This window comes from Notolabrus celidotus, chromosome 18 (assembly GCF_009762535.1).
Source record: "Notolabrus celidotus isolate fNotCel1 chromosome 18, fNotCel1.pri, whole genome shotgun sequence".
Lineage (NCBI taxonomy): Eukaryota > Metazoa > Chordata > Actinopteri > Labriformes > Labridae > Notolabrus > Notolabrus celidotus.
Genome location: NC_048289.1, coordinates 5,024,881 through 5,034,624, shown reverse-complemented (window position 1 = coordinate 5,034,624; position 9,744 = coordinate 5,024,881). Strand labels below are relative to the sequence as shown.

At 40.0% G+C, this 9,744-nt stretch overlaps 1 protein-coding gene and 1 long non-coding RNA gene across 6 annotated transcripts; one reads left to right on the top strand and one right to left on the bottom strand.

Moving 5' to 3' along the window:
- Nucleotides 1-3,434: 3,434 nt before the first annotated feature.
- LOC117830581 (polymeric immunoglobulin receptor-like) lies at nt 3,435-9,074 on the bottom strand. 5 transcript variants are annotated; one of them, XM_034708787.1, is made up of 8 exons: nt 8,876-9,016; nt 8,456-8,776; nt 6,613-6,912; nt 5,596-5,749; nt 5,377-5,474; nt 5,241-5,275; nt 4,912-4,968; nt 3,435-4,702 (listed from the first exon to the last, which is right to left on the bottom strand). In XM_034708787.1, exons 1-8 carry the CDS (start codon nt 8,919-8,921, stop codon nt 4,649-4,651), a joined length of 1,065 nt encoding a protein of 354 aa, XP_034564678.1. In that variant the 5' UTR covers nt 8,922-9,016; the 3' UTR covers nt 3,435-4,648. The 5 variants fall into 5 exon arrangements, 3 of the variants coding, with proteins under 3 accessions (XP_034564678.1, XP_034564677.1, XP_034564676.1); XM_034708786.1 differs by having other exon boundaries at nt 3,435-4,699; nt 5,377-5,483; nt 8,876-8,984; XM_034708785.1 differs by having other exon boundaries at nt 5,377-5,483; nt 8,876-8,983.
- On the top strand, nt 6,395-7,310 carry LOC117830582. The gene is made up of 2 exons (XR_004634800.1): nt 6,395-6,444; nt 6,637-7,310. It is a non-coding gene; the product is annotated as an uncharacterized LOC117830582 (long non-coding RNA).
- Nucleotides 9,075-9,744: the final 670 nt, after the last annotated feature.

Here is a 9,744-nt window from a genome sequence, read left to right as displayed (position 1 = left end):
AGCTCAGCTGCCCACATGCTGAGTGACGGAGCAGCAGCAGCAGCCTCAGGGGGTTTTCTGTAAAAATCAGAGCGATGAGCTGCTGCTCCAACTCGACCAGACGAGACTTCAGCAGTGAAACCACCGAGTGTTAACTGAACCAGCTGCTTAACTTCAACTTTTTCACAGAGAAGATGTGTATGTAACCCGGCTATAATGAAACTGGATTGTTAAATCTCTGCTTGTCTATGTTCTTGTATTTGTTGTATTGTAGCTTTAAAGCCTTATCTGTACTTCACTATTTGAGCAACACGCTCAAACAGTCTTTTGAGCATCGGGATGCTCGATGATGTAGTTCTGAGGCCAGAAGAGTCCACCTGCAGGGGGACAGGTTCAGGTATTACACACCTGTTTAAGTCTCAGTGTGATGTTTAACACGTGTGAGGCTGGACTGTTTGTGGTCATGTAGAGTTACTTAGATCAGTTCTGGACATGAACACACTTTATTTGTAACATCTCTGATGATTCCATACTCTAACGTGAAGTTCATGAGCACACAGGAGTCAGAGGACAGACTGTCCAGGGTTAGAAAAGGGACACAGAGGAGCACCTGAACGCACCACTGTTACTCAGAGGACTGACAGAAACCTCAACACATCCAGTTACAAAACTCTGATGAGATCTCAAACTCATCTCTCCACACAGACAGATGTAAGTTTGTGAACATCTGGACGATCTGACCTCAGCTCCCTAAAGGCTGTCTCCATGGGGAGAAGCATTATCTGAAAAATAGCTCAGTCGCCATCTTTATAACAACATTTCAAACCTCTACCTCAGTGTTCACACATTTACACATTTCCCAGGAAAACCTGTTAAACGTTAAGATGTTATATATCAGCTTTTTATCACCACAAAGGTCGTCTGTTGAATCCTTATGTTCATCACAGTTTGATGAACTGTTAATCTTAGACAGAAAGCCAGCCTTTGTTTTGTAATGGACCATGTTTTAATGATCTCAATAGATGATTAACACAAATAAAACACGTCATATTTAAAGATTTCTTACCAGCAGAGTAGTGGAGCCACCAGCTGTCTCTGGCTCGCAGGTACTCCTCCAGGTAGAGTCCGCAGAAGGCCGTTTGATCTCCACAGAAGGTCTCTACCCAAGATGATAATTGTCCTTCAGAAAGTTCCGCTTCGGGTCAACTTGTGTCAAGTTCAGATGCAAAAGAGAATCTCTAAAGGCCTGAAGCTCTGAGGTCACCTCAGGTCACGTCACCCTTTGATACCCAACACGTTCACGTGCGTGTGCGTAAAGAGAGAGATGATTTACAGAAACAAATATGATATTAGTTCTTGTTTTATTTGTGATAAGTTATGATGTGTGAGATCTTTCATCTCCTCTTCAGACTGTCAGAGACTTTTCAGAACCTGGACGTGTCTCTGCTGTTAAATATTCATATTAATTTATAATACAAACTGCAGAGTGCGCTCTGATTGATAATAAACTACATTTAGACTGTTTGTGCTTTATCAAGACTGTTGTGGCTGAGGTATGAATATTTCGTTTGCAGAACTTTCTTTTCAGGAGCATAAATCTACATTTCTGAGGGATCTGCATACTGTATGCACAGTGCATGATTTTACGTGTGGTTACGACAGTTGCCTTAATTGTGAGAAGCCCATAGTGTCATGTACAGGGGAAGACTTAAGGAGGACCCAAGTGCAGATTTTAAAATAAAAAGGTTTCAATCAACAAAATGTACAAACAAAACTCGCTTAGATGTCCACAAACTAAATCCAAAAGAAAACACTAAGAACACTAAGGTAAGGGAACACAAGGAACATGTACACAGGGAAGATAAACATTGATCCAACCAGGGACAGGGGAAACAGCGGAACTAAATACACAGAGTAATTAACACAGGTATGAACACAGGGAAACTAATCAGGTTAATCAACAAGGAGGGAAACACACAAGGACAGGAAGTAAAACTAAACTGGAAAAAAAGGGGTCAAGAACTACAAAAGAGAGAAAAACAAGACAAGACTAAGAAACACAAGAAAGTACAAAAAGAGACATGAATCACAAAGCACTCAAGAGAGACAAAGAATAACTAATACAGAATAAACACAGGAGAAACCAAGGCCTGAAACACGTGAAAAACCAAACTAAACATAGACTCATGACACATAGACTGTATAAGTAATGGACGTAGTATCATTGACGTCACCCATCTGTTCCTGAGCACTGTTTTGAAGCCAATTGTCGGCTGGAGCCATATTGGAAATACTGAACTCAACCAAACTTAATGTGAGGTAAAGAGGCGGGTTTGAGCCTCCTCACCAACAGCTGTGTTCCTGCCTGTCAGTCAAGTCAGTCATGTCCTTATTTGGGCAAAAACTTTGAATCTTAATATCTTCTGAACGGTCACATTAGAAAAAAAGTGAACCCCCTGTACAGTGTGTGTCGATAGAGAATTGAGCTATCTGGACCCAAGCTGTTTTTGAATCAGGCTGTAAACATGTTTATTCCTGCTGTAAAGATCGTCTTCTTTGAATGGGTGTGTATGTGGTTTCTGGTGTTTCTGCAGCCAGCCTCAAGTTGATGCTCCATGAACCGCAGTTTATAACACTTCCACATGGGCTTCATAATTTGAGACCTGGGGTTGCAGCTTGGTTAAGCGTACAATACTCCTCAGGAAATTGTCTTCAATGTTATAACCATCAAGAAATTATGTATCTGTAAACTTATCTGTATCAGCTGGAAAAACAACCTAGAACGAACAGACAGATTAAACACGGGAGATTAAAAGACGTTTCTGAAAAGCCTCTCTATTACAGGAGGTTTTAAAAGAGGACCTTACAGAAGTTTGAGATGACCTTTCTTATTGTGTGTGGCAGAGAGATTTACAGACTGGGGGCTCTAATCTCAGAGGCCGGATCTCCTTACAAGACGGGAGCTGGAACATCCAGCAGAGCTGCATCCATGATCGGTCCTGTCTTCAAAACTTCTGGATGGGTTCAGACTAATTTAACTGATGATTTCCTATATACATGTTTCAATTTTAAAAGATGAATTTAGTATAATAATAATTCACATTTTTCATGAAGTTAGATAATTGAACTGACAGCATCTTTTAAACATAAACTATATGAATAAGCATAATGTCACCGAGCACAGACAGATGGAGAATGAAACACAGTTATAAATATGAAAACACAAAGCTAACCATAAACAGTCCTCTTCAAATAGTTCTTATATTATCTGTCCATCTTTCATCTTTCCTGTGGAAACTTTAAACTACTTCTGAACAATGAAGAAGTTCACACCTGTTGAGCTGTGAAGGTTTCGGACATTGAGCCGCGGAGCTGAAGAAAGAAGATGTAAACACCTCTAAATAACAGCAGACAGCTAAACGTGTGACTTCTTTCAAAAAACACAACAAGATGGAAACGCAGAACGTCATATACATTTATTTAATCAGCTCAGTTTCTGCAGACTAGTAATCATATCAAACACAGTCACAGTGATGTAACATGCAGTTAGTGGCAGTGGCAGCGCAGGACTTATTTTTTGCTGGTGCTCATCTTAACAGCGATAGTGCTCCTAAATATAAGACATTTAAATCAATGTGCTGCCAACACTTCACATGCACAAACACACCTATGAGCATAAACACATGTCCTGTGACATTCATGATGTCTTCTTGTAAAACAAAAGTTGAAGTTTCAGCTGAAGATGAAAAAACAAGCCTGCAGACAAACAAACTTATGAATATAGAATAACACGCTGTGCAGCTGATCCAGTGACAGACAGGGCCTGCACACACACAAGTTATACATCTCATTTTAGCTCAGGTACAAAGATCAAACAATATCAACAGTATCCCATTCTTCATCATGAGATCAATGAGGAACAAACAGGAGTAAGTCAGCCTTCAGGAATTCAAAACATGCGCTTCAACCACCAAATAGATTGAATTTAAGCACCACAGCCAGGAGAATACGCATTAACTAATTCATGTCTTCATGATAAAACAGTCTGTTGTTGGATGAATGTGAGTACATGGGTATTTTTGAAGAACTGTGAAGAACTCATGTCACAGGGATTATCGGTAGTGATTTTGCCAATGCCCCTTCATCATCCCCGTCCTCAGACTTTTCTTAGTCCTGGTTCATGACTGACGCTCCCAAATCTCCCTCAGCCCATAAAAGACTACCTGAGTAAGCTTTACTTGGATCACCATCAAAAAGACAACACCATCTCCTTTGCTGTTTTAGGATATTTATGAAATATGAAATGATCCGTTGTAATACAAACTGTTACTAAATAAAAGAAAACTCAAACACAAAGTAAGTGTACGTAAGGTCAAAGGTTAAGGCATGCTGCACAATCGGCTGAAAAGAATCATCTGATTCAGCTTTTCATTCTATTTTTTCAGAAGGAAACAATATGTAAGAGCAACCCAACGCATTGTTGGTCTAGCTTTTATGTCTGTAAAAAGGACAATAATGGTGAGAATAATAAAGATGGTGACTGATGGACGTAAGGGGCACGCTGGCGAGGCTGCCTGCAGAGTCTGCAGACATTTGTTTATTTTTAAATCCACCTCGCGAACGCAGACATCAGCTGATGCAGATTATCATCATCTCTACATGCAGACGTTTAATGCTGTGCTACTGTGCTGTAAATAACATCCTCAGACCCTGCTGGACCCTGCTGGAGAACAGAACAGAAGGAGAAACAGGAAGAACAATCATGAATGTGATGACCTTGAACCTGCGTCTCACTGTAGCTTCTTTATGTCAGTCATTCATGAAAATGAAAGATAAATATTTCATATCATTCTGTAACAGCATCATGTCGCTCTGCAGAGACAGAGACAGTACTGACTTCCTGTTTATCTTGATATAACTGTGTTCAGTTACCCTGTCATTAGGCGGTCTGATGTGTGAAACAGTGCTGTATGTGAGCTCCTCTTCAGCCTGTGATGAAGAAGAAAACAAACATTTGAAGTTAGTCAGTATCATCATGTCAAACGTCTGGATTGACTCATGATGCTGAATGCTGCAGTCAAACTAAAATAACATCGTTCTAACATTCTTTATAAAGAGAGTAAAACACAGAAGAGAAAGTGAGGGATGATGTTCAGTGAACGGATCACGTTGCTTTTGCTGCTGGGAATGAAATACTGTTGTTCTGGAGATTTGACCAATCAGAATCAAGTATTTGACACAATAAGATCAGGGTCTCTTACCACTGCAGCAGCTGATGGTTGGGCCTTTGTCTGCTCTAAAAGAGTAAAAACTCCTGTTACTAACCCTCAATGCATTATCAAATATAAAACAGGATTATTAATGAGTTATATTTATTCAAGTTTATAATATCCTTACTGCGTCTTCTCCAAGTGAACCAGAGGATTAAGGCCAGCATCCAGAGGAGGACCAATAAAGTCCCAGAGATGATGAGACTCTGAGGGGGAATGAAAGCTCTGCAGCAACAAAGATACAAAGAAGGCTTTTCTTAGTTCATCCAGTGATATTATAAGACACATATGTCAACATATAAACATAAAGGACTGATGTCTGTCCACAAATAAACAATGGACTGACCTTTGTGATTCAGTCTGAACTGTGGTGTAGTTTTCAGAGACAGGCGTGTGACTCACAGCTTGAAGAGTGCTCGATAAGGTGTTAACATGTGTGTGACTCACAGCTTGAAGAGTGCTCGATAAGATGTTAACAAACGTGGTCGCCTCCAGTGTGGCTATAGGAAACAACACAGTGTTAGTCAAAATCATATCAAAGTGTTAAATAGTTTTATTTAATATGTTTCCAAGTTTCTGACTCCATGTAAGTCGACTCTAATGACTGATGACTGATTGTATGGATGTCAGTAAACTGTGATCAGTAACTGTCATTGATCACAATATGTCCTAAATCAATCACTTCGCTACTTGCCCGTTAATGTGTCTTTACTAAATGTCTTCATCATGTTTAAAAAACGTACCGTAAATCAACCTGCACTCTTAAACATTTGCAAAAATCATTTTAGGACACAGGATTGTTACGTTGGGAGAAAATGGTGGAAGGACCCAAGTGCAGATTTAAAATAAAGGTTTTAATTTAAAGAAGAACAAAAAAGGTGCAAACAAAACTTATTGAAATCTCTAAAAACTAAACCCAAAAGGAAACACTGGGAGGACACTAGGAACAAGAAACACACAGAGAACAAGGAGAGACACACAATGATCCAGCACAAGAAACAGAGGAAGTAAATACACAGAGTAATCAACACAGGTGTGAACACAGGACACAGGTGAAACTAATCAGGGTAATCAAGGAGGAGGGAAACACACAAGGACAGGAAGTAAAACTAAACTGGAAAGACAGCAGACTAGACTAAAACACAAGAAAATACAACAGGAGACATGGATCACTAAACACACAAGAGAGACAAAGGTTAAGCACTTGTATTACAGGACTTTGGGTAACAGAGCATTATTTCAAGTTATTAGACACAGCAATCAAACAGCTGTAACAACAAACCTTCAGTAATGTCTGCAAACAGCTGAACAGTCTGTATCATTGTGCTCTTATTTTCACACTTGTTAGTAGTCTGTTACTTACTTGTGCTCGGTCTCTCTTTAACAGTGACATGCACCGGCATCCGGAAGTCTCCTTTGGCACAGAGATACCAGCCGCTGCTGTGTGTTCTCAGTCCACTCAGAGTCACTGTGAACTCTGTCTGGCTCGTTTGAGTAATGGTCACTGTTGTTCCTTCGATTGTTCCAGACGGCTCCTTCACAAAGGACCCTCCAAGTGTGTGCCAAGAGATTTGTCCACTGATCCTGTGTCTAAAGTGGATGGATACACTTTCTCCACTAAACCCTGTCACCTCCTGATGATCCACAGAGAGCTGGGGCTGATCTTGAGGGAAAACAAATAGACTTCACTGTAATGTGGACAGCAGCCATGTATCAGTACTCTCTAAGAGGGCAGCTACTATGTTCAGTTTCATCTTCCAGATAAATGAGTCCAACATTCAACAAATATAATGACAGACAGTTATCATTGTTTCAAATGATCTTCTAGTGTTCTTCTCAATATTACTATTAAAAACAGACATGACTGATATGAAATAATGAGGAAGCTGTTTCAACAATGAATTTTAAAACCTTTGCTCTCTTTTCTTTACGTATGTTAATGTCTGAGAGACTGAAATGTGCAGAAACTGAAAATGCTCCATCAGCGAGCTGACAGCCAGATACAGCTCATCAGTCCGATTAAAGTTCAGAACTAACAGACCTCCACAGTCAGGCCCCTACCTCTGCAGACCTCCTCCATAAAGCACCTCCACAGTCCATGCCAGATACACACGCAATTAAATTCAAAAAGTCAGGGATAATTAGCCCATATTTGGCCGATCTGGAAATACATTCCTTACTAAAAATATTCTTCACCAATGTGTTCGTAAAAGTCTCTAATAACACATAAAAAGATTTAAACTCAACTCCTGTATGAAAACCTGACAGCTCCTTAATGTCACAGCTGGAGAAACGAGGAGGACCCACGAGCAGATTTAAATAAAAAGGATTTAATAAACTAAAACTGAGATAAAACAAAACTTCAAACAAAAACCGTATAGAAAGTATAGAGTTGTTATCTCTACTGCTTCTGGCACTCTCTTGTACCATTGAGGAATTAACTGATGACTAGAGAGATGATCACATTGAGGAAGATGTCAAACTTGAGGATCTACCAGTTCTACCAAGATGAAAGTGAAATACAGAGTGATGATCAGGGGGTCACCATGGAGGCTGGGATACAAGTACATCACTCAATCATGCAGCACAACAAAGTATTTTTGTGCTGTTTAAATATGAAAACATGTCAGTTAACATTTTCTCCTCATGACGAGAACATCAGTAAAAGTATTCATCTTTATAACAGACTTTAAACCTTTTTAGATCACAACTAACTAACCTGATCTGCAAAACCTCTTTGCAGAACTTTTTAACCAAGCTCAAAAATGAAAAGGTCTTGTCCTCTATGAACCATACGCAGCTAATGCTAACGTTCGTGTAGCACCCGTAGTCTATGGTAGCGCCATGTTTGCGTTACTCTTTTAAAACAAAAAATACATCATGCTGGTGTAACGTTCAGTAGTTTGATTAAAGTCTAAAATAACTGAAACTGTAAAAAATGAACAAATGTAAGTAAAGAATTATTTTATCACTGTTTTTGTTACTTAAGAATAGCCAACTACTGTTGTCTCCAGGGGAAATCCCTAACACAAATAACATAACATTGACTGTGGAGGTCTGCAGCTAGACCCCTCTCCTCACCGCCAGACTCCTGCTGAAGCAATCTCCTTCTACAATTCTAAAAATGTTTTTGTAGTTTTTAAGACCTCAAAATATGTAAAGACATGATTCAGGTTAAAAAAATAATTAGATTTAAGGTTTCTTACCATTGGTAACTGAAAGCTGAAAATAAGCCCTGATATCTTCCCCGTTATTTATCTCCACAGCACACCAGAAATTATGAGTTTGAGGAGTTTGTGCAGTGATAGTCACAGTGAAGATTCTTCTCTGTTTGTCATCAGAGATTGAAAACCTCCCTGAACTGTCTGTTGTTTTACTTTTAACTGCGTAGGAGCAGGAAATCCACTCGTATCCTTTACACAAGTATTTCACATGGTTTGTGTACTTGGCCCCGTAGAGACATGGGACTGAGATGGAGCCTCCAGCCTTCACTGACACTTCACTGACTGTAGTTATGCTCTGAAGTCCTACAACACAATCCATGAAAAAGTTTAAACAGTGACATTTAAAGTGATGAAATTAAAATCATACATGAGAAAACACAGAAAACTGTACCCCTGACTGACCTGAGAGTCCAGTAAAGATGAGAAGAGCGCTGAGAAGAGCAGCCATGTTGGAGAGTGAGCCGAGTAATACTCAACAGAGGACCATCTCACTGAGAGAGCGATTTTAAGTCCTCTCACAGGGATGTATGAACAGCTTCAACACCTCTCCTCCCCCCTGCTCTCTGATGGTGTGTTCAGACCAACCAGAGGACTTTCTTTGAGTTTGGTTTGAACACGTCTTAGGTCAAGGGCTCAGAGAGCGTCTTTCATATCCTGTGCAGAGCTGAGGGACGAAGGTGTGAAACCTTCAAATCGTCTTCTTTTAAACAAAGTTAGTGCAGAATCGTCCAGTATAGTGGAGTTGACTGCAGACTCCCTTACTCAATAAATAGAGGACATATCCTGTATTTGTCTCCACACTCAGCTCTGATGGATAACCTACTTTTCACATATTCTGAATAACTGGAGAAATAAAGTAAAAGAAGACTTTCATGAGACACAGTGTAACGAAGAGCCTTTCGCTACTCCTGACTGACGGCGGTTGTCATGTAAGTATTCCGCAAGGGTTTAGGCTCATTGCACTTTAAGAAACAACACACAGTATTGATGGCACTTGGCACTTTATTAGCGATCTTTGCGCAGTACATTTGCACATCGCGTATTTGCACATTTGTTTTTGTTATGGTTATTTATTGATTAAGGAATGAACCGGAGTTATGCAAACCATAGTGCGTGGTTGAGGTGTGGTTGTCCGGGGGTTGCCGGCGTGAGGGCGCTGCTCCACCTGGAAAAGAGAGGAGAGTTAGAAGGCTCCGCGAGACGATGTTTAACGTCAACAATAAGTAATCATGTGTGCAGTGAATATGAATGTCTGTGTGGTTGTTTTAACT